General features: G+C 42.6%; 1 protein-coding gene and 1 pseudogene across 1 annotated transcript; both read left to right on the forward strand.

Annotated features, from left to right (window-relative positions):
- Positions 1 to 1,773: 1,773 nt before the first annotated feature.
- On the forward strand, positions 1,774 to 7,345 carry LOC119247366 (acyl-CoA-binding protein-like; annotated as a pseudogene).
- A 402-nt stretch (positions 7,346 to 7,747) lies between these two features.
- On the forward strand, positions 7,748 to 24,294 carry LOC119247368 (G/T mismatch-specific thymine DNA glycosylase-like). Its single transcript, XM_054696099.1, is given in 11 exon segments — positions 7,748 to 7,925; positions 15,578 to 15,714; positions 17,523 to 17,782; positions 18,840 to 18,909; positions 19,997 to 20,132; positions 20,326 to 20,408; positions 20,493 to 20,587; positions 22,930 to 23,101; positions 23,506 to 23,634; positions 24,052 to 24,119; positions 24,121 to 24,294. Coding segments are annotated over 11 exon segments (1,239 nt in total). The 5' UTR covers positions 7,748 to 7,902; the 3' UTR covers positions 24,187 to 24,294.
- The last annotated feature ends 9 nt before the right edge of the window (positions 24,295 to 24,303 follow it).

Here is a 24,303-nt window from a genome sequence, read left to right on the forward strand (position 1 = left end):
GATTATGTCTTAAGTACTACAGGACTCACAGAGGGAGAATTTGCATCAATATCACAGGTGACAAATTTGAATGAAGCTTTCCATATTTGAAAATTCATTCCTGCACTATTTACTGATCTTCCACCATGTGCCTGACACAGAAAAAAGGTATTAGGAATCAATTCATGTATTCAAAAACAGTAAGTGCCTATTAGACATCAAATATAAAGCAGGGAACCAAAAAAATACAAATCTGCCTTCAAGAAAGATGGTCAGAAAAAGCCAGAAAGGGTGACTTTGTTTTTGGTAATGGACTTTGTAACATACTTCACACATCATACCATTTACCCATTTACAGTCTGCCCTCCAGTGTGGGTGGCTTCTGGCATAGTCAAAGTCGGGTGTCCATCTCTACACTAAGTTTTACTACTCTTCATCATTTCCAAAAAAAACCAGGCCACTGCCCCAAGCAGCCATTAATGTACTTTGCCTCTCTAGATGCACCTGTCCTAGTGTTTCGTAAATGTGGGATCATATAACATGAGGTCTTTTGCAGCTAGTTTCTTTCACTTTCACTAGTCCTTCTTTCCAGGCTCATCCACGTTATCACCTATTCGTCCTTCACTCCCTTTTTAGGAGTGAAAAAGCATCCCATGATACATTTATACCACACCTTTATCCACTGGTCAGGTGATGGACAGCAGGTTGTTACTACTTGTTGGTTTTTATGAATATTACTTCCATGAGCATTTGTGTAGAAGTTTTTGCATGGATCTAGGCTTTCTTTTCTCTTGGGTATAAACCTAGACGTGAAGGGCCTCCCCTGGTGGTGCAGCGGTTGCGAGCGCTGGGCTGCCAAACTGCCCGCGGCCTCTGCAGCGCGGGTTCAATCCCCGGCCACCAGCCAGGGTCCCAGATGGCGTGCCCGCTGCTCCCCTCAGCAGTGTGTTGCATCGGTCTGCCCGTTTTGTTCCCCGCTCTGGCTCTGGTGAATTCTCTCGCCCTTCCACCCGTATGACTGTACCCAGTGCTTGCATAAATAAATCTTAAAAAATAATAAATAAACCTAGACGTGGAATGGCTGGGTCTCATGGTCACTCTCTTTAACTGTTGGAGCAACTTCCAGGCTGTTTTCCAAAACAGCTAACTCAATAAATGCTTATAAAGATTAAGTTTCCCTTTCCTCAGAATGCCTATTTCATTCGACAAATATTTATTGTGCGCCTACTGTATTATAAGCTCTTTCTACTTGAATGAGATAGAAGGGTGAACCAGGGAGACACAGTCCCTTCCTGAAGTGGACACTCAGGTGGCAGAAACAGACTAAAATAACAGCAAGTTGTGATCCCTGCTCTACGGAAACAAGGGCCTGAGACTGAAGACAGAGCAGCAGTCCTTCAGGAGCTGTCTAAGGAACCCTCATTGCTAGAAGATACTTGAACAGACTTGCAGTTGTTTTTTTGTTTGTTTGTTTTTTGTGGGACCCTCGCTGGTGGCCAGGGATCGAACTGGCGCTGCAGAGCCTCGCAACCCAGCGCTCAACCACTGCACTACCAGGGGAGGCCCCAGACTTGCAGTTTTTATTTTTTTTTAAATAATAAATTTTATTGTTATATTCCCCATACAATTGCAGCCCCCCCATTCTGACCCCAATCCCTCCCCTCCCGCCCCCGCCCCCCTAAAAGTGTCTCTGGTTCATAGTTTTTTGTTGATTTTGATTTTCACTTTCTTATAGTTATTCATTTTCCTGGTGTGAGAAAAGCATTCCAAGGAAAACAAAATGCATGACCTTGAGGAGAGGGCAGGCTGGAAGAGCACCAGAAGCAAGGACGCTGGTGTGGCTGCAACAGCGGGAACAGGGGGCGTCTGGTGGTGAGACCCCGCAGGACCTACATACACTGCTTTGCATGCAATCGCTGCTCTAGGCCTTGGGGGGCGTACCCCTAATTCGTCTGAGGCTCATTTTGCTGTTGCGAGGAGAATGAACTGATTCGGAAGCGGGCAACGAGGACCCTCCTGCACCACTCACCAGGTCGGGCTGGTAGTACCTGTGCACCACTTGGGCCCCGGCGCACATGGCCAGGAGGCTGGCGGCGACCGTTTTCAGGTAGGTGGGCCAGGGCACGCCCGCGGGCATGGTCGGCGGCTGGACGGGGAGGGAGAGCGGCCAGGTAGATGGTTCCCAGCGCACGACGGACTCGAACTGGCAACAGGCCACCCACCTGCGGAGAAGCAGTCAGCACACCTAGGCTCCCTCCCCGCCCGCGCCCCGCTTCTGAAAGGGGGTTCTTTAAGGGCGAACGCCCCTTGCAGGGGTAAGACCGACCTCCACGGGTTTTGAGTGTGGAGGGGCAGGAGCTTCAGAACTCCAAGACGGCTTCCGGGCGGCCGTCCAGGTGTGCCCGGGAGGAGACAACTGCGGAGCAAAGGCGGCCGGCGGCCGGCCCGAGGGCTGCCGGAAGTGCGCTCGGGAGCGAGAGCGGACGGCCGGAACCCAAAGTGTAGGGCAGCAGCGCCACGCCGGAGCGGAAAGCCAGGGCACTGCCCGCACTGGCGCGGGCACGTGACCCGGGCGGAAGTGGCCCCTGGGGGAAGCATGCCGGGCTTTTTTGGGTTTTTTTATACCACTATCCAGGTCTTTGCCAGCGCCCAGTTTCACACTCACTGTAGTTGGATTTTTCCACTGGAATATTGACTAATTTGTGTTCTCACAACGCACAGAGGGGATGGCTCACGTTTCCCGTCTTTTAGGAGCGAGTGGCGAGTCGCTGAGCTATGCGTGCTTAGGAGTGAGTGACCCTAAAAGCAGGCTCATAAAAAGAAAAAGATTCTCTTTCCTTGTCCGCAGTGAGCTTTGTCACCTGAAACAGCCACATTCAGACAATTGTGCCCTTGTACTATGGTGCAACAGGAAAAGAAGCCTGAAATCGACATTATTTAATCTGTGCATTTGTAGATTGTGCTTTGTTATGGATTGGTTTTTGTTAAGCAAAAGATTAACATCTGAAGGACTAGGGTTGTATGTATAATGCGAATCATGATACAATTTTTAAGCGATTTTGTTAGGGAGAAATGATGTCCTGAGCTAATCCCATACAGGCTTTGTGGACTCCACTCCCAGACCAGACTAAAGCCATCAAGACATTGGGAAAGACAAATCCCATCACCACCAAAGGGAAGGTGGCCGGGACCTGAGGGTGGAGTTAAGCAGCCAGGTTGGGTATAAAAACCAAACACGTGGGCCTTGGGTGGCTCACTATCGCTGCCTCCTGGCTTCACGGCTCCTGGCTCCCGGCCAGCTCTCAGAGTGCCATTTTGGGATTCCTGATTGGCGGATAGGGTAGGAGTCATTTAAAACTTTGTCTCCCACTTTTCTCCCTGAGCTGTACGTTTCCTCATTTCCCCTTCCCTTGAAAATAAACCTTTTATTAACTTTTCGCGTGTGCGTGCGCCTGCAGTAGAGCATTGATAAGTCCTTTTAAGCGCATGGGTGAGGACCCACAGTCAGGTACCCCGTTTTGTATAGGGGCTGCTCTACAACAATTTCACCGTATATTTTACATATAAACTACACAAAGTATACATTTTTATGAAGTTTAATATGTGTACACCTATGAAACCCCCACAATTAAGATAATGAACATATCCATCACTCAAAAAAACTTCTTTATTCCCCCTTCTAATCCATTTGCACTGCCTTCTTCCCTGGACAACCAATGAACTGTTTTCTGTCCGTATTGTTTATACCACAATTGGTTTATCCATTCACCTTTGATGGCTATTTTGGTTGTTTCGAGTTCTTGGCTAACAGAAATAAAGCTGTCATAATGAATAAACAAAAAAAGATACCTGATCAAGTGTGAACATACACTTTCATTTCTATTTGGTACATTCCTAGGAATAGAATGATTGCAGCATATGGTAGGTATGTGTATATTTAACTTTTTAAGAAATAGCTGAGCTGTTGGGACTTCCCTGGTGGTCTACCGGTTAAGTATCAGCGTTATCACCTCTACTGCCCGATTTCAATCCCCAGCGCAGCAGACCTCTCCTGTCTCACCTGCTGCTCCCCTTAGTTCAGTAAATCCACCTGTTCTGCTCCCCACTCTGTTTCTGGTGAATCCCCTCACCACCCGCATGACTAGCCTACACCCCAGTTCTATGCAAAAATAAATAAAATCTTAAAAAAAAAATAGCTGAGCTGTTTTTCAAAGTAGTTGTATGGTTTTACGTCCCTACCAGAAATATGAGGGTTCCAACTCCTCCACATCCTCTCCAACACTTAGGTAGGGTTAGTCTTTTTAATTTTACCTATTCTAATAGGTGTGTGATGGTATCTCTTAATTAATGATGTTAAGAATTACTTCATGTTTTCTTTGGTGAGGTATCTGTTTAAATCTTTCACCCATTTCTTAATTGTGTGTTGCTTCTTGTATTATGAGTTTTAAGTATATACTACGGATGCAGTTTTTTATCAGATTTGATTTGATCTGCAAATATTTTCTCCCAGTTCTGCAGTTTGTCTTAATAATCTTTTGAAAAGGAGGTGTACATTTTAATGAAGTCCAATATTCAATTTTCTTTTTTATGAATCAGGCTTCTGGTATTATATTTAAGAAATCTAACCAAGAATCACTGATTTTCTCATGTATTTTCTTTTAAAAGTTTAATAGATTAAGGTTTCACGGTTAAGTCTATGATCCATTTTGTGCTAATTTTTTGTAGCTATGAAGTATGATTCCAAGTTCTTTTTCTTTTCTGGCATAGGGATATCCTAGCACCATGTTGGAAAGACTATTCTTCATTGAACTGCCTTTCCCAACTTCCTTGAAAATCAACGGTGTAATGGTCTAAGTGCATGTGCATATATATGTATGTCTATTTCTGGACTCTGCTTTGTTCCAGTGATATTTGTCTTTCATACACCTATACCACATTCTCTTGACTACTGTAGCTTTAGATTAATTCTTAAATCAGGCAGTGTTGCCCTCCAATTTTTGCCAGGTAATTAATCTTTTATCATTTACTTTAATAGTTGTGGTCAGTACACTGGAAAGTTATGAAAGTCATGGTTTAGATTAAATTGCTGAACTTTTAAGTTCTCTGGGTTTCAGTTGTCCCCCTTTCCCCTTCAGAGTGGTCCTAGAGCATCAGATCAATGTTTGCTTGTGGGGTTCTAGCAAGTGTTTTGCCTTTTATTTTGGTTGCTAAGTAAGGAGAGCAATGTTTATCTGGGTGATTGAAAATCATCATTCTCTTGTGAGCAGTTTTGATCTTGACCTTGCCATCAGCAAGGGTTATGCCCAAAATAAGCCTAGCTCTCTCATTTTTAAAATTTTTTTTTTTAATATTTAAAGAGCAGGTTTATTAGGGAAAGAGACAGAAGAATAAAAGACACTTGTATAGACACAAGTGGGCAGGAAGAGCTGCCCGGAAAGAGGTTTCTGAGAGAGGCCTGCATGGTTGCAGGCAGGTGGCCTTGAGGAGAGCTGCCTCTGCTGAAGGAGGTCAGTGAAGAGAAGCCCTGGCATGGTACAGTCACAGGCAGGCAGGAAGCTGCTGCCCTGCAGAGGGAGAGAGTTGGTGAAAGTAAGCACCTGCATAGTCACAGGTGGACAGATGGAGTGCTGCCTAGTTCTCTCATTTTCTGTTCAAATTCTTCTTTATAATAAAATGGAAGTCTAGGAGTTGAAATCTTTGCAGTTTATGATTATTTGGTCTAAATATTTTTAGAAATGCATAGTGACCTGCAAATGCAAAAGTCACAAAACCTGCTTTACAGCCATAAAAGATCCTATCAGCCCCTGGTGCTTGAATCTGACCATTTGGTCTAAGTACTCAAAGGGAAGCTACTCAGGTGAGAGCAGTGCTGCCACCTAGCCTTCAAACTTTGTTCTTTCTTTTTTAAGATTAGTTTTGGCTATTAGTATTTTTGTATTTCCATATGAATTTAGAAACATCTTGTCAATGCCTACCGAAAAAAAAAAAAAGAAAACAGGCCAACCTCCCATGAGCAAGAGGGACTTCTCAAGTGACCACTTTCAAAGGTGAACCAAAACATTGGGTTGTAGGGTTACTCTGAGAATGAAATGAATTAATACATGCAAAGCACTTCGAGCAGTGTATTGAACTGAGGCCTTCTGTGTTAAGAGATACCTGAAATGTGGCTATTAAGATTCAGCCACAAGCGAAAGAGGGAGATCACTGAACAAAAATTCATGAGTCAGGTTCTGAGTAGTACCTACTGATGAACACAGTATTCATAAAAATTCTGAAAGATTTATAAATATTAAGTTTCATCTAAGCAATCTTTCTGTATTTACTCATGAGGCCCTTTCCTGAATCCCAAATGAAGACTCCAAATGAAGCACAGTGACACTGTTATCTCCCAGCCCACGTTACATGAGCCAGAAATAAACCTTTGTTGCTGCAGACATTGAGATTTTGAGCTCAGTTGTTACCACTACACAAACTAGGAAATGCTAACTAATACAACAGCCATGTTTTTTTATCATATAAAACTAGAGAAATATGAACAGCAAGCCTATCAGTATTAAGTTACTTAACAAAGCCAATGACAACTGTTTTCTGCTCTTCACCATCTCCACAGGTTTCCTGGAATTTTTGCAATCCAGCCGGCATGTCTCAGGCTGAGTTTGGCAAAGCTGCTGAGGAAGTTAAGAACTTCAACATTAAGCCAACAGATGAAGGGACGTTGTTCATCTATAGCCACTACAAACAAGCAACTGTGGGTGCTGTAAATACAGAACAGCCTGGAATGATGGACTTCAAAGGCAAACCAAGTGGGATGCCTGGAATGGACTGAAAGGGACTTCCAAGGACAATGCTATGAAAGTTTACATAGCCCAAGTAGAAGAACTTAAGGGAAAATATGGAAAATAAGGGACTGGGTTGGGCTGTCAGCCACACATTTCACCGTTTATAATGCCTTGCTTTTCTAATACTGTGGATAGAGTGAACTCATGAAAATAACCTGTTAACACAGTTCCTCAAGACTGGCCAGGATACAGCTCTAGCAGATTAGGGACTGAAGTGGTCACTGACCTTTAAGTAGTTTTTATCTGTAAGTCAATTAAAAGTGCATTTGTTACTTAAAAAAAAAAAAAAAAACTTGAGAACCGATGAAACGAGAGTCGGGCTGTAAGAGCCACTGACAAAAACAGGCTACTCAGATCGGTTTTAAGGAGGTAGTACTTGAAAGGCACCGCAAACGTAACTTTTCTATATATCCAATTTAAAGCGGAGACCGGCTAATGAAAAGCTTTCAACATAAGCAGCTTTTACCAATAAGTTTTACAACCACCCTTATTTTACGGATGAGGAAATTGAAACCTGAGATGGTACAGCGGCCCGATATCCACGTTTCCTGATTTCAAGGTCTCCTTTTCCCCTACAACGCACTAATTACTTGACTTAATGCAAAATACTTCGCTGGAATAAAGTGGGGGTGGGGGTAGCACCAAGTATAACCGGCCCAGCCACACAGCACCCCCGCAGCACATCACCCTCTCACCCGCCCTTCCGCCCACCACCGAGCCAGTGCCGGCGGACAAAAGCTGACGACATCAGAGCGCGCCCCCTCCCGCCCTTCCCGAAAGGCCCAGCGGCGCGCCGGGAACGACGCGAAGGGCGCGACGGTGACTGGGCGGGCTGCGTCACGTGACGCGCGCCCGGCGTGGGATTTGGCTCCGAGCGGACGGAAGCGCCCGGCGGAGAGGGGGGATTGGGTGGAGGGAGGGGGAACGAAAGGCTGGGGGAGGAGCTTGGGCGCCAGCCGCTGTCCCTGTACCGCTGCGACCGGGGGCCAACTCTCTGCTTCTTGTGCCGCCGCACGTACTTGCGCCGCCGTACTAGCGACCAGCCGCCCGCTCGCTCGCCCGCAGGAGTGGCCGGCCGCGGGGGATGGACGCTGAGAACGCGGACAGGTAAGGCCGGCGGAGCGCGCCCCTCCCCCGCCCCTCGCGGCCGAGAGGCCCGGCGGGCGCGCGCACGCACGCACGCGGGGGTCTTTAAAAGCCGCCGCCCGCGTACAAAGGCCGCGGCCGCGCATGCGCACTGCCGGCCGGCTCGGGCGGTCCTAGGAGGCGCGTCTTGCGCCTGCACCCCCGCCCGGGCCTTGCCGAGGTCATTTAACTTGAAAATGCCGCAGTAAGCTGCCCGGTCCCTGGTGGCCGTTCTTGGCTATGTTTCGCTGCACCCGCCATCACTTTGCAAAGGGCCGTAAAAAGGCAGCGTTCCCCGGTTCACTGCAGTTTTAATTTTAAAGTTAGTAAACCCTGAGTTTCTCCCCTAAAGGATTGCTAGAAGCTGCGTCCAGGGCCACGGGGAGGTAGCTCACTCGAGGAGTCATCGACAGGTGTCTTCTGAGTGTTCCTAGGGAGGATCTCAGGAATCCACTTCGAATGTTTCTTTTGGAGAGTAGTGTCAGATACATGGAGATAACATTTTTGCAAAAGTAGGCCTTTCGAGATTTGAACTTCTGGCAGGGAACTAAATGAGAAAATAATTAGGTAGGATGACAGGGTGTTTAAAGTGAAACGAAGCGATGACTTCAAAGGTGGAGTAAAATACTTGGAGACCCAATGAAGAATTGCCCTAATTCGGTGGCTGATGGGCCCGGTCTTAGGCAAGACAGTTTATTCTCCGGGCTTGTTAGGGCTGTCCAGCAGGGCGTTTTGGGAATCCAGTTCTCCTGTGTTGTTCTGATGTATTTTTTTGCAAGGGGTTTACCTAAGTAACCAAAATAAGTTTAGGAAAAGGGATTATGAGATAGACTGTGGCTCAAATACTGAAATAAAGTTTTTCTTTCTTAGAAGAACTTTACAAAGTACTCACCAGAACTCGCAGCATTCCCTCATCTTTGATCTTCGTCCAGAGCAGAATTGAAAACTGGATAAAACCAAATAAATGACACGCTGTAAGATCTTAACTCAGTTTCTTAAGAGCAGATAGGTCTCCCATACAGTGTTTAGCTCAAAACTGTGCCTTATATTCTACCTTAACTTCAGCCACTGCGTTGTAGATCATTTTTTATTTTGGCTTACAAAGTCTCCACCTCCAGAAATATGGAGACTTCTGTATAACTACTCTAAAGAGTTTATCCCTGGAGATTGTGAAATAACTGGCCCCATATGACGCTGAGAAAGTGCTCTGTCCCCCTTGGCTTTGTGCTAGTCAAGGAATGAAAAAGGAACATTGGGTGTCATTAGTTTACTGTTTTATTTTGGTGGGTTGATTTTTGAAAATTCAGGGGAAAAAGTTCCTTGGATAGAGGCTTTTCAAAAGGAAAAGGAGGGCCTCCCTGGTGGCTCAGGGGGTTAAGTCTTAGCGCTATGAAGCTATGGGGCAGCCACTGTAGCATGAGTTTGATCCCTGCCAGGGAGCTAGCCCACATGGCACAGCAGACCTCTCTTGTCTTGCCTGCTATTCCCCTCAGCAGTGTATTTCAGTAGATCCACCTGTTCTGTTCCCCACTCTGTCTCTGGTGAATCTTCTCATCCCTCCGCACCTCTGGCCTACACCCAGCTTTTGTATGCATAAATAAATAAAATTTTTAAAAAGGAGATGGTTCAGGACTTATAATAAGCACATAGCACATACAGTCCTGTGACTCAGAGGAAGAAAGGAAGAGGACCGGCTTGTTTCTGATGTGCTCAGGCATGAAAAGAGCACTTACTTGACTGGAGAAGAGGGACACAGACCCTTTAGAATATAGACCGGAAAGTTTAACTTTTGAATGAAACCAGGCCTTCCAGAGGTTAGAGATCTGAAAGGACTTTTGGACAAGAAAGGTTTGGGTTTTCTGGCTAGTACACTGGCATGTTGCTACTATAGCTGACAGAAAGCATAAACAAATACTTCCTTGTGATTTTGATTTTTCATCTCCTGTGTTGACCAAAAAAAGATCATCAGATTGGAAGTGCTGGAGTGATTGTCTGTAAGAGAGAGTTGAAACTTAAGATCACTGAGAGCATTTAAGAAGACTTTTAGTTGCTTTAACAGAAATTGTATTTCCTAGTCTGAGTGAGTTGTATTTCAAGTGAGAGGCCAGATAGCAGCAGAATTTGTAGATAATAAGAGAGGGACCTGATGCTTGAAATAGACACGTGGGTCCCTGTTTGTTGCAAAGATGGAACCTGTCTTTTAATTTATTGATGTTGATGCTAAACACAATTTTACTTCTCAGTGGTTGAACATTTTTCAAAGAACTAGTGACCACTAAGCCACAGTAGAAGGTTCAATCCCTTTTGAATAATCATACTAGATGAGACAGCATTGGAAGGATAACAGGAGGTAGCTAAAATATGTTATCTTCTGTCTTTATTGTTACAGCAGATTTACTGGATGTGAGGCACTGTTTTAAATGTATTCACTCATTTAATTCTCATAACCAATGAATTTGTGCTACTATCCCCATTTTACAGATGTGGAAGTTGGGATAAAAGGAGATTAAGTAACTTGCCTACAAAGCTAGTAAATGGTGGAGCTGAAATTTGATCCTAGGCAGTCCAACTTCATAGTGCCTTCCTAACTTGACCTACCACTTCTCTTGATGAAGATGGGCTGAGGGCAGGTCAGTCAGTGAAATCAAAACTGGTTTACTACAGAGTCAAGGGCAGGCTGAAGAGAGAGCCATACTATCTGGAACAAGGAATCATCTTTCACAAATAGGTACCATCCTGGGCTCAGGTGCAGAAAAAATAAGATTCAAGTGTGGCATGAGGGAGAGGTGGTAAAAAGACAGTTTTCCTTGATATAACGTCATTGTGAGTCCACAGTGTGAGTGTCAGTGAGGCTTTTGTAACAGGTTTTCTGATTGAGGAAGTTGATCGCTTTGCTCAGTTTCAGGGTGATGAGTGTACATCTGGAATATTTTTATTTGATTTGATTCTGAACACCAAAAAATGACCAAATAATGAGGAAACTTGAAATCATACTATGTGAAGAACATACTAATGAACTGGACATGTGCCTGTTCTAAATCTTTGTGCTTTTAGTGTCTGGCGGAGTGTGCACAGTGATGCGTGGCGAATAGCACGCTTCCTCTCTGTGGTAGAGGTGTCGTCTTTAAACCATTACAACAGTCCCCCTTATTTGAACATTTGGATTATTTCATATTGGTTATTATTTGTAAGTGTTTGGTGTTGTATTTCCTTGTTTAAGTGAAGATAATAAAGTGTTGCTTATAGACCAAATATTTGTGTCCCTCCAGAAATTCAGATGTTGAAACTTAATCGTCACTGTGTTAGCAATTGGAGGGGGGCCCTTTTAGGAAGTGATTCAGGGTAGAGCCCTTAGAAAAGGGATGAGTACCCTTACAAAAGAGGTCTTGCACGCCATGTGACAACACAACAAGAAAGTGGCCCTCTATCAGCCAGGAAGGAGGCCCTCACCAGACGCTGAATCTGCTAATACCTTCATCTGGGACTTTCCAGTCTCCAAAACAGAAAAAAAAAATTGTTGTTTGTAAACCACTAGTCTATGGCATTTTGTTGCAGTACTAATTAAGAGAAAGGTATTTTAAAAAGAACAACTTAAATCTTTAAAATAGTGGAAAATAGGACTGACAAATTTGGAGTTGTTCATTTCAGAAATTGTTTTTTGTAATACAGCAAAATCTGAATTAACTGGACACCTGTCATTCATATGTCTTAGGTATGTCTGTTTTGAGAAAAATGCTTGGAAAACACAGAGTTCATCGGTTTCAGACAGGTGTAAAAACCAATCCCATGAGCCCCCACAGTTCAAGAAAACAGGGTGCAAGCAGAGATTAGGAAATAAGAAGGGTAAACTGCAGGAAAGAGAGGTAGCTCAGAACAGCTGTGGGGCAAAGAGTAAACAGAGTGGGGGTCAGTAAACAAGGGGAAATAAAAGCATTCATCAAGCCTACAAGTTTGATATCAGAGATTTACAGAAAATAGCCTTTCAGGATCTGTTCTGAATCTGGACAAATTGAGATCACATTTCCTGCACACACTCCACATCTTTAAAGTCACTGAATCCCATCCCTCATTTTGATGTTGAGGGAACAGCAGGTCCTGAGAGGGTGAATAGAGACTTAATGCTCTTCTGCTGTTCCTCTCATACAGAGAAAGTTGGTGTTCAGAAGCTCTGTGGCATTAGGAATTATGAAGCACCATATATATATACATACAACAAATGTACATGAGAAATATTTTCATCTTAATATTGAAGCAGGGGCCTCCCTGGTGGTGCAGGGGTTAAGATGCAGCACTATGAAGCTACCTGAAGCCGCTGTAGCTGGAGTTCAATCCCCAACCAGGGAGGTGACCCACATGGCACAGCAGACCTGCTACTTCCCTCAGCAGTGTATTTCAGTAGATCTGCCTGTTCTGTTCCCCACTCTGTCTCTGGTGAATCCTCTCACCCCCCCCCCCCACGCCTCTGGCCTGTACCCCAGTTCTTGTATGCATAAATAAATAAATCTTTTTGGAAAAAAAGATTGAAGCATATTTATACTACTAAATTTTATTACTAGGTAACAGAAAATTATACAGAAAACTTCCTAGCACTCAGTTCATGAAGGATTTTGTGCAGATGTAATGCTTTCTCTTGCCAAGTAATAAGAAGGTCTGACAATTAGGAATTTTATTAAGATCAGGTTAACTTTTTTTCCCCAAGATTTATTTACTTCTGCGTGCAAGAGCTGGGGTACAGGCCAGAAGTGCAGGGGGGTGAGATGAGGATTCACCAGAGACAGAGTGGGGAGCAGAACAGGCAGATCTACTGAAATCCACTGCTGAGGGGAGCAGCAGGCAAGATAGGAGAGGTTTGCTGTGCCGTGTGGGTAACTCCCTGGCCAGGGATCGAACTCGTGCAGCAGTGGCTGCGGATAGCTTCATAGTGCTGAGACTTAACCCCCTTGCACCACCAGGGAGGCTTAGATCAGGTTAACTTTTGCACTCAAAGATAATTACCTTAGAACTTACCCATTCTATTTTCCATGCCACTGTTTTTCTTCTATCTCCTTTCTAATTTAGCTTACTGTAAAGTGCCTGATCATTTTTTAGAAAGTTTAAGGAACACATTGATGTTCAAGATAATTTTCTGTATTTCTTTCAAAATTCATCTACATTTCTAAAATCCTTGGATTTTTTTTCTAACTTTTTCACTTTTCCTTCAGCCAATTGATTTCTAAAATTTTAACTTTCAGTTTCTGAGCTCCAGAATTTCCAAGAATACTTAATGACCCCCTAACTATGCTAAGGGAGCCTCATTGTGGACATTTTTATTTTGAAGGTCAGAATCGTTTTGTAATGTGAGCGGTGGCTCACTCATGTGCATATTTTAATTCTGGGTTTTTGTGAAGTGCTCAAAATAGGACACATCTGTGAAACTGGAGGCAGTCACTCTGAGGGCGGGTGGTAGGTCCAAGAACAGACCTCATGCTTTCTCTGGCTGCTCACTTACTGTGACCACATGTTTTTACTTTTATACATTCTAGTTAAAAGGGGCCCTTAGCATCTCAGAAAACTGCCTTGGCCACAATCAAAAGGTACAGTCTGTTGTACTAGAATTTCCAGAGGGTGACTGCACATGTCGCTTGATGTAACCTGGCCATAGCCAGCGGGTTTCCGTAGTGTAGTGGTTATCATGTTCGCCTAGCCTGGCCATAGCCAACACCTCTTCGGAATTTTTAAATCATAAACACTGACCAACCACTATTTTGACCATTGATTGAAAAGAGCTACAAATACTATTAAAGAGAAGTGGGTGCAGGGAGAAAGAACATTTAACTTTGTGCCAAGCACTGTTTAAACATCTCTTCATTTTTACATTTTAACTTCTAGTTCTCACTTTTTATATTCTTTTCTACTTTAAAATGTATATATTAAGCATTGTCTGTATTTTTAGATAGTATCAGTTTGTTTTTTAGTAACACAGTAGTTTTCATGTTAATGAACTGTAGTTGATGAAATCATTGCTGATGTCTTTTTCTATTATTTGAAAACAACGTAGTCAAAGAAATAGCTCTTACATACAGCTTACTATCTTTCTCACTAATTCTTAATCTTTTCTTTACAACTTACCCTTAAAGATAGCTTGACATTTAAATGCTTCCCCAGCAGTTTATCCTTTGGATGAACAGAGGATTGGACTCCTGCTTACCCCTGAGCCACCAGCATTCTAACCTCCCCACTGTGGGTGATGGTCTCTTCCCCACCCTCTGTGTGCCTTTTTTAAAAAAACATTAAGTGATGATTTGCTTAATGAAAAGGCACTGATCCCATTTGTAAGGACTCTGCCCTCATGGCGCCTAATCACTTCCCAAGGCCTTATTTGCGGTAAGGTTCACTACTTACAATCTACTTCTTTGCCCTTTCATCTCTGCCTTGTGAGCTCCCTGCTTCTTTCGCCATGCCACGCCATGTGGAGAAAGAAAATGATCAATAATAAGCAGTGTCTTGCCACAGAAAATAAGACTTTTCTCTCACATGCTAAATGGTAGGTGTCCCTTTTCTTGCCTTATGTTTTTCTTCCTACTGTATATTTCATGGCATCATTTGACATTAGCTATAACGTGAGTTTCATAAAATATGTTTACTTCCCCAGCTTTGTGCTGATGCAACAGCTTGAGATGTGGTTTATGTTCCTCAAAAATAATTTTGAAAATTGTTTTCTGTGAAGGCCTGTGTTCCTTGCATTGAACAGAATATTTTGAACAAAGTTTAAGCCATGCTTAGAAAAGCAGTTTAGAGTGGATTTTTCCCCCCATAAATTTAGACATTTACAAATGTCCATTTCTAGTTCTCACTTAGTAGCAAATTAAAACCCAAGACCTAATGACAATTCAAAAGACAGACCAAATGGGTAGGTAAACCAAAGGAGAACAGTAAGTTAGGTTGGAGTGGGATTGGGGCCGGCAAGGTGTTGGCCAAAGGAAATAAACTTCCAGTTAAAGATGAAGTGGTTCTGGAGACCTGATACACACTCTGGTGATTCTAATAACACTGGATCCTGTATTGAAAAGTTGAATCTTAAATATTCTCACCTCAAAAAAAAAATAGTAATTAGGTGAAGTGACAGAGGCGTGAGCCAGCTGCAGTGGTATTCATTTTGTAGTACATGTGTATCATGCCACATCGTACATCTTCAACCCTAACAAGATTTTATGTCAGTTGTTTCTGAACAGAGCTAGAGCTAGGAACAAACTGAGATTGAAGGGGATCCCTGTGACGAGAGAATTAAATAAAAAGAGACACAAATTGTGTTTATGTGCATAGCCCCATTTGGGCTTGTGGGTCTTTCAAGTCTTTGTACTAGAAGCTTCCTGTGATCTCATTTCTGAGAAAATACAGACTGACTTGACAGGACCGATAAGTTTTATTGATGACGCATCTTGTCTTCACAGCGTGAAAGTTCATGTTCGGTTAGTAGGCACCCAGGGACTGAGTGAATGTGTATGTATTAGAATGACTCTTTGTCCTCTCTTTGCCCCTACAATCTTACTCTAGATAATTATGGTTACAAAATATTTGGATCCTGAAGGTTTCTTGTAGCTGATCATTTAAACTTACATTTGGGTAATTATGTCCCCGTGTCTTCCACATTTCAGCCATTCCCTTCAGCAAGCCCAGGCTCTTTATGCATTTCCGTTCCAACAAATGATGGCAGAGGCTCCTCCCGTGGCGGCTATGGACGAGCAGCACCTGCCAGGAGACGTCCCAACTCCTGCTCCGGAACCGGAACAAGGTAGTCTTCACCAGCACAATTTTGGAAACTGGCTGTTGTATTAGCCAATTTATTGAAGAAAGGGTTTTCAGCTCTGTTTTAATGCAAGAATTTAATCCATCATTTAAGTACTCAGTATGTGCCAGGCATTGTGATAAGTTAGGGGAAGAAAAGGATGCAGATCCTGTCCTTGAACAGCTCATAATCTAGTAGGGGAAATACAATTAAACACGCATCATACCTCCACACACTTAAGTGGTGCAGAAGGGCGCAAAGTGCTGTGAGAGCTCTTGGGGCTGGCGCCTGACTTGGGCTGAGGTGCAGAGGCAGCCCCTGAGAGCTCTGAATCTCAAGGGTGGGGAAACTACCCCCATAAAGAAGTGTGTGGGGCCGAGTCCAGCCCAGGGACCAGCATACCAAAAGCAGAGATGTGAGGAAGCATGTCACAGTTCAAAACCGAGTGATTCTAGGACATTTGCATCTGGGCTGAGAGGTCAGGCTGGATGGGGGCACTTGAAGCTTGTTATTTAACCAAAAGAATGTGTATTCTGTCCTGAAGGCAGCAAGGAGCTATTGAGGGAATGTAAGCAGGAGGTGACACAAGTAGACTGACCTGTAAAATACTGGTCAGGAAAATGTTACACTAGAAGGGATGGTAAAAGCATGGCAGAACTTGGAGGCGAAAAGTGGATTAAAACCTGTTTGAATAACTTGGGGGAAAGATGAGGGAGAATGAAAGGGGTGGAGGACAGAATTAGGAAATACTCAGGAGGTAGAACTACCTGGCATGGTTAATGGATTCACATGGGGGACAAGGACATAGGGGAGTCTGAAAGTAACTTCTGGTTTCTAGCATAGGCAGTTGGAAGGAGGAGATAACATTCACCAAGTGGAGAATTCGAAGAGAGTAGGTTTTGGGTGGGAGGTGGAAAGAAGGCAGAGTAGTTGTGTTATATAAGAAATGTGTTCAGAATTCTCCATAGCTTCATAGTGCTGAGGAAGGCTTCATAGTGCTGCGTCTTAACCCCTTGCACCACCAGGGAGGCCCAAGCAAAGCTTCCTGTTGAGTAACTTCAGGTCAGTGGCTCTTCCAGGGATGATTTTACCCCCACAAAACATTTGGTGTTGGTGGAGTCACTTCTGATTATTGTGACTGGCAGGGTGCTATTGGCATCTACTGGGTAGAGACTGAGGCTAACATTCTGTAATATTCAAGACAGCCCCCACAACCAAAAATTATTCAGCCTAATATGTCATTAGTGCTGAGAGCATGAAACTCTACTTTAGGTCCTGAGATCAGATCCCTTGTCTTGCCTTTTGAAAAATAATGCCAACCCAGAGATTTCACCCTTAGCACCTCCAAATTTACCTTTTTACCTGTGTGTGGAGCAGAATGTACTCTCATAATCTCTAAAAGAAGCCCACAAACCATTTGAAGTTTTCTACTGCTGGAAATTATGGAAGAGTTGAGTTAAAACAGTCTTCTCCCTCCCTATTTTTCTATTTCATTTGATTACTTAAGTATGCATTTATGTTTGGAATCATATAAAATGGTACATAACTATTTGTTGTCCTGGGGAGGCCAAGATGCCAGGTAAGCGTGTATGGAAAATAAATCTCCAATTGTTACGGACATTCCATCTTAAGAACAACTAGCAGGGGAAGCGGAGTTGGGACTGGGGCCACGTGAGCTCAGTTCTAGGGTGAGGTTAGGGGAAAATATTGCAGGGGAGACTGGTGCTGGGAATTAGAAAAGTGTAAAGGATGACTTTTCTGGGAAAACTGCCTAAAGTTCGTAAGTTAAGGTTTTCTGGAAATGATTGTTTCAGAGACTCCAAAAGGAAGGAAAAGAAAACCCAGAACAACACAACCCAAAAAAACAGTGGAACCCAAAAAACCAGTGGAACCCCAAAAACCTGCCGAGGCCAAAAAATCTGGGAAGTCCAAAAAGTCAAAAGAAAAGCAAGAAAAAATTACAGACACGTTTAAAGTGAAAAGAAAAGTAGACCGTTTTAATGGTGTTTCAGAAGCCGAACTTTTGACCAAGACTCTTCCTGACATTTTGACATTCAACCTGGATATTGTGATTGTAAGCATCTTTAGTCTTTGGCTTTATAAATAGCATTGGTGGGTTAACTTAACTGATAGCCCTGCAAATTAGCATTTTCCTTAAAAACCATTTCTGAGAATCCTTTGGGTAGTAGCTGGTGTCCCTTCATGAGGTGGTGTTATTATTACATGTCAGTGTCTAAGAGGGTGGGCTCCAGAGTGGGGTTGTCTGGTGTCAACTCCTGCCTTGCAGGGTGACGTTGGACAAACCCTACCCTTCCTAAACACTAGTGTCCTCTTTGGTGAGACCAGTGAAATAGTGCCTCCTGTGGAGGGTTGCAATTATTTTTTTTTTTTAAGATTTATTTATTTATGCATACAAGAGGTGGGTGGGGTGCAGGCCAGAGTGTGGAGAGTGAGAGGACCCACCAGAAACAGAGTGGGGAACAGAACAGGCAGACTGACTGAAATACACTGCTGAGGGGAGCAGCGGGCGAGCCAGGAGAGGTCTGCCACGCCGTGTGACTGGGGATCAAACTCGTGCTGCAGAGGCTGTGGATAGCTTCATAGTGCGGTGCCCAACCCCTTGCACCATGGAGAGTTGCAATTAAATGCAGTTTTCCTTGTCAAGCACACATGACAACTATGAGTTTTCCATAAATTATAGCACTGATTTTAAACTTCAGTTTTTGCCAGGAACCTAAGAGACGTCAGTATGCAGCAGCTGTGTAGATGGGGTGTGTGGGGGGGTGGTAAGCCTGCTAGCCGGGAGCTGAGGGGCTGACTTGTGGCTGGACATGGGCGGCTCAGCAGGTTCCTCCAAGGCCTCCTTCCAGCCCAGGTGGTGGGAGCAGAGGCCTGGCTATCAGAGAGTCAAACTGGTTTTTAAAACAGGAATGAAACTTTTTAAACTTCTAACTTTCTTTGAAGTGGAATTCTTTGTTCAGATCAAGAGTAGATCACTGATAAATGATAATGCTTATGATGTGGAATTAAATTTGTATTTTAATAAATTGTGTCCACCACTCCTCCTCAGAAGCCCTAAGGGTTAAACCCTACTTTTAGAGACTAAAATTTAAACACTTTTTGTTTTGTAGATTGGCATAAATCCAGGACTAATGGCTGCTTACAAAGGGCATCATTACCCTGGACCTGGAAACCATTTTTGTAAGTGGCTACTTTTTTTATTATTTTACTTTTAAAATAGATAACTTTGTTAATAACTTGGGGTGGGCGGGTTGTTTTCGCCAAATTGTGTTTTTAAAGAAAGAGGCTATATTATATGTAAATATACCTACTTTCCATATGTGTCTGCACAAATAAAAGGTCACAGTAAACATTTTGGTGTATGAAAGTGGAGGGACAGAAAAAGGACTTCTTTCTCTTTTTGAATTGTTTTAAATGAGCTTTGCTACTTTTATGAATGATTTCCTTTAGTTATCATCTATAGATGTGGTAACAATAATCCTTGTGCCAATGCAAACAGAAGCTGACCTTCCAGATTTCTGCTATCATATTTCCAAGGAGAGGTCAAATGCATTAGCAATCAAGTTGTAAATTGACTGAAGATATTTTGTATAGATAATTCGTATTTAGCAGAAAATAATGCTGAAGATCCTCACACTTGTAGAGTGAACTTTAAAATCAATTATAACTGCTGTTATATTGTCATCTTAACCTATCGCTGACCAAAAGAACATTCATGCAGATGATTTTATCTAAGATTGATGTTTAAAACATTTAGAACAAGGCTAATAATGTGTTTTTGTAACTAATAGCATATTTTCTCCATTATGTAACAAGGAAAAACTTCTGGAGAAGTTTGGTCTTTTCCCTTTTTTCACTGTCAGAGTGTTCTGAGTCCATTGGTGTATGCTTATCTGTTAGAAGTATTACAGGGAGTGGTGTTAATCACCAATTAATTATTAGGAGGGAAAACAAAATTTCAAAGTTTCCTACACTTACTTGAATATTCAAGAGGCATTTGCCTTAACCACCTGTAAAAAGGAGATAATTGTAATATCTCATTATATAGTTATGATGATTAAATGAACTAACACATGTAAAGGGCTTAGCATGTTGCCCAGCGTAGTAATTGCCTGATATGGTATTTGACCTATGTAATAATTTTTTAAATATGCTAAATATTCCCCCTCCCCCTCCCCCCCAAGAATAGACTGTAGACTGCCTTATCAATTCATGGGACAAAAGCCTTTGACCTTCTACAGAAATAAACTGAATTCTCTTTTTACAGGGAAGTGTCTGTTTATGTCAGGGCTGAGTGAAGTCCAACTCAATCATATGGATGATCACACTTTACCAGGGAAGTATGGTATTGGGTTTACCAATATGGTGGAAAGGACGACACCAGGCAGCAAGGATCTTTCCAGGTAATAACAGTGTGGATTTTAGAGGTTGGAGGTTGAGCAAGCTGGTGCCTTGTACTCTAGGGAAGTCACATATATATAGTTCATACCAAGTGTAATAGTTTGAGGTTTCACCTTTTATTGAAAACTGTCAGAATTTAGCATATTATAAATACTGCCATATTTGTGTTTTGACCACTCTTTCATTCAATTTTAGTAAGGAATTTCGTGAAGGAGGACGTATTCTAGTGCAGAAGTTACAGAAATATCAGCCACGAATAGCCGTTTTTAATGGAAAATGTAAGATTTACTTTTAAATTTTATCCTTTTTTGTTTGCTTGCTAACATCATGAGCAATATAAATATGTTTGTGTTTCATTTTAGGTATTTATGAAATTTTTAGTAAAGAAGTTTTTGGAGTGAAGGTTAAGAACTTAGAATTTGGACTTCAACCCCATAAGATCCCAGACACAGAAACCGTAAGTCCTGAAAATTACATTTGTGAATCAACTGAATTTTGCCTAGCTAGTTCTCATTTTTATTTGTGCCATCCTTTATGAATTATACCATGAAAATGTATTCTGCTTTGTTGGCTAATATCTATATTATGTCTGTGCAAGCACATTAAATCAGACTTGGTCACAGTTATACTAAAATACACATTAATAACTTAGTGCTATGTTGTTTGGCTAAAATGATGAGAGGAGCTGGCTCATATACTACCTTCAAAATATAATTAAGCAGAGCCTCCCCTGGCGGCACAGCAGTTGAGCATTGGTCTGCGAAGCTGCCTGCAGCCTCTGCAGCGCTGGTTCGATCCCCAGCCACAGGTGAGGGTCTCACATGGTGCGCAGACCTCTCCTGCCACCCGCTGCTCCCCTCAGCAGTGTATTTCGTCAGTCTGCCTGTTTCTCTTCCCCACTCTGGCTCTGGTGAATTCTCTTACCCTCCCACGCTTCTGACTGTACCCAATGCTTATATAAATGAATAAATAAATCTTTAAAAAATATATATATAATTAAGTGCCTGTTTACAACTTTTTAACAACACACATGTACAGACTTCTGTGTTGCACACAACTTAAATGATAGAGAAACCATTATGCTAACAGGTTTTTGTGGAGCTCTCAGAATCACATTTTTGCCAACTACATACATTTGAATGTCTCCTTTTTAAATCTTTTCTGTTTTTTTTTAAAGCTTTTTTTTTTTTTTTTTTTTATTTATTTATGCAAGCACTGGGTACAGTCAGAAGCACAGGAGGGGGAGAGAGTTCACCAGAGCCAGAGCGGGGAGCAGAGCAGGCAGAAGGACCGAGGTACACTGCTGAGGGGAGCAGCGGGCGACAGGAGAGGTCTGCGCACCATGTGGGACCCTCTTCCAGTGGCCAGGGAGCAACCGGGGATTGAACCGGCGCTGCAGAGGCTGTGGGCAGCCCCGTAACCCAGCGCTCAACCGCTGTGCCACCGGGGAGGCCCAATCTTTTCTGTTTTTAATTCCTTTGAAATGTATGGTTGATAAGTAGGTAGTAGCACTGGTCTTTCTTTAAATTGAGGCCTAAGTTTGTCTCCTTGGCTAATTGTACAGGTGGGTTTACTACCATAGAGCACTACATTGTTGCCCCTTTAATGCTGGGTGACACTCAGGTGCATTTTTTGGATATATGTGAACTTGAACCACATATGATAGGTAGTTTTAGTGTGGTTTTTTTTTTTTTTTTTTAAGATTATATTGTATTTTTTAAGATTTATTATTATACAAGCACTGGGTATAGCAGAAGTGCGGGAGGGTGAGAGAATTCACCAGAGCCAGAGAGGGGAGCAGAACAGGCAGAAGGACTGAGGTACACTGCTGAGGGGAGCAGTGGGCGGCAGGAGAGGTCTGCGCACCATGCGGGACCCTCACCCGGTGGCTAGGGGTTGAAACGGTGCTGCAGAGGCTGCGGGCAGCTTTGCAGCCCAGCGCTCAACCACTGCGCCACCGGGGAGGCCCGGTAGTTTTAGCTCTTAACAGTGAACTGTAGGGCCTTCCTGGTGGTGCAGGTGGTTGAGCACAGCGCTGTGAAGCTGTCCGCAGCATCAGCAGCATGGGTTCGATCCCATCCGGCAGGGGAGAATCCCGCATGGAGTGGCACACTTCTCCTATCTTGCCCGCTGCTCCCCTCAGTCAGTCTGCCTGTTCTGCTCCCTGCTCAGCCTCTGGTGAATCCTCTCACCCTCCCGCACCTCTGGCCTGTACCCCAGTTCTTTAAAAATCTTTAAAAATTAAAAAAATCAAGGAACTGTAAGTGCATTTATCTTTTAAAGTGTATTCTCTATCAAGAGGTATTCATAGTTATTGATGATGTTGGTGATTCAGTTTTGAAACAAAAAAAATTGCTTTTTCAAGTTTCCAGATCACATTAATTGTGTATTTTAAAACTGGAAAATGTAGTGTTTCAAAACCTGGTAGGATTTACACCAGCGTATCTTTATGATTCAGGATCTCCTAAATGCGGATAAGCAAAACAAAATATTTTTTCATTAACACATAGCATAGAGGCCAATTTAAAAATTGCAACTGGAAATTACATAATCCAGCAGTCTCAATTTTTGATATGCAGAAGATATATATTATTATATGTGGAATTACACTCTGTAAAGGTCAGTTTGTCACTGTCATCCAAAACAGCAAAGTTAATGTCTTTCTCCTTGGCTTCAGATACTCTGAATATGTGATAAGCATCAAGTTATTAACCCAAAGAAAAATAAATTTTTAAATCTTAATATAAGTAGATTCAATAGAGTTGAAAAATTTCTGACTCTAAGGTGTTACGATTCTAGCTCTGCTATGTTATGCCATCATCAAGTGCAAGATGTGCTCAGTTTCCTCGAGCCCAGGACAAAGTGCATTACTACATTAAATTGAAGGACTTAAGAGATCAGTTGAAAGGCATTGAACGAAACACAGATGTTCAAGAGGTGCAATATACATTTGACCTACAGCTGGCTCAAGGTATGTTACCATTACTATTCCTTTTATTCGATTCATGTATTCTATATATGTTAAAGAATATGTGTTACCTGATTTAAAAGCAGAAAAAAGAAAACAATTATATTTGGAGCCAGAACGCCCTGATAATGAATATTAGCTCTATTAAAACCTCATTTTTCCAATGTCTTCTATCAATTCTGGGTACACCCCAGATGTTGAGGATCTAAGAAAAATGGTAGTCCACCTACAGTTACATCTAATAGGCTGTATAAGTTCTTAATTTAGTGGAATGGAACAAAGCATTTAAAGGATTATGGCAAAAGCTATATCCCCCTCTCTGTGAATAGTCAAATTGTGATTTCTGAATAAAGTTTTTTTCAAAATTATTGTACAAAATTCATCTTAAATTCCTTTCATCCTCACAGAGGATGCAAAGAAGATGGCTGTTAAGGAAGAGAAATATGACCCGGGTTATGAAGCAGCCTATGGTGGTGCTTACAGTGAAAACCCCTGCAATAGCGACCCTTGCAGCTTCTCCTCAAATGGACTGGTATGTCCCCTCTTCGTGGGTTCTTTTCTAAGACTTGGTTTCATCAGGATTGGGAAAAAATTTTAAAAAGTAAATTTTTCAAGAATAATTTAGTAATAGAAAAATCTACTTAGTGATTAATAGTGAAAATGTGATGGGTTATTTGATGTTTAGCTACACATGTTTTTATAGTTCATTTTCTTGAAGTCACTGACTCTAAGTCATCTCGGCTGTATTTTCTTCCTTGAATAACAAGTGAGGATTTAGTCAGTCTCGTATGTCAAAAGAGAACAGACTTATAATTAAATTTAATTGCCTCCTTAACTAACTTAGTAATAGTTCTCCATTGTACTGTTAAAAATCTCCTAATGTAACCATTTAAGGTTTAAAACAGAATAAACTAATATTCTCTCCCCTCCTACCCTTCCCCCCCCACCCCCAGCTGCTGACAATGGAGAAGCAACATTCGGTGACATTCCAAATGGGCAATGGATGGCCCAGCCATTTTCCCGAGCAGCTCCCTCCCTTCAGTAGTCATTGTGGGCCGCAAGGCCAGGAAGAAGAAAACCGTGCTTGAGAATGGCGTGTTTCAGCTCTGCGTAAATGCTGCAGTTTTAATGCAGTTGTCAAGAAGTTGCCCTCAGTTTGCTAACTGAAGTATTTTATTAGTATTTTACTCTTGTGATGTAATCAA

Source organism: Talpa occidentalis, unplaced genomic scaffold (assembly GCF_014898055.3).
Source record: "Talpa occidentalis isolate TD23 unplaced genomic scaffold, MPIMG_talOcc4v2.1 talOcc4.16, whole genome shotgun sequence".
In the NCBI taxonomy this organism is placed as follows: domain Eukaryota; kingdom Metazoa; phylum Chordata; class Mammalia; order Eulipotyphla; family Talpidae; genus Talpa; species Talpa occidentalis.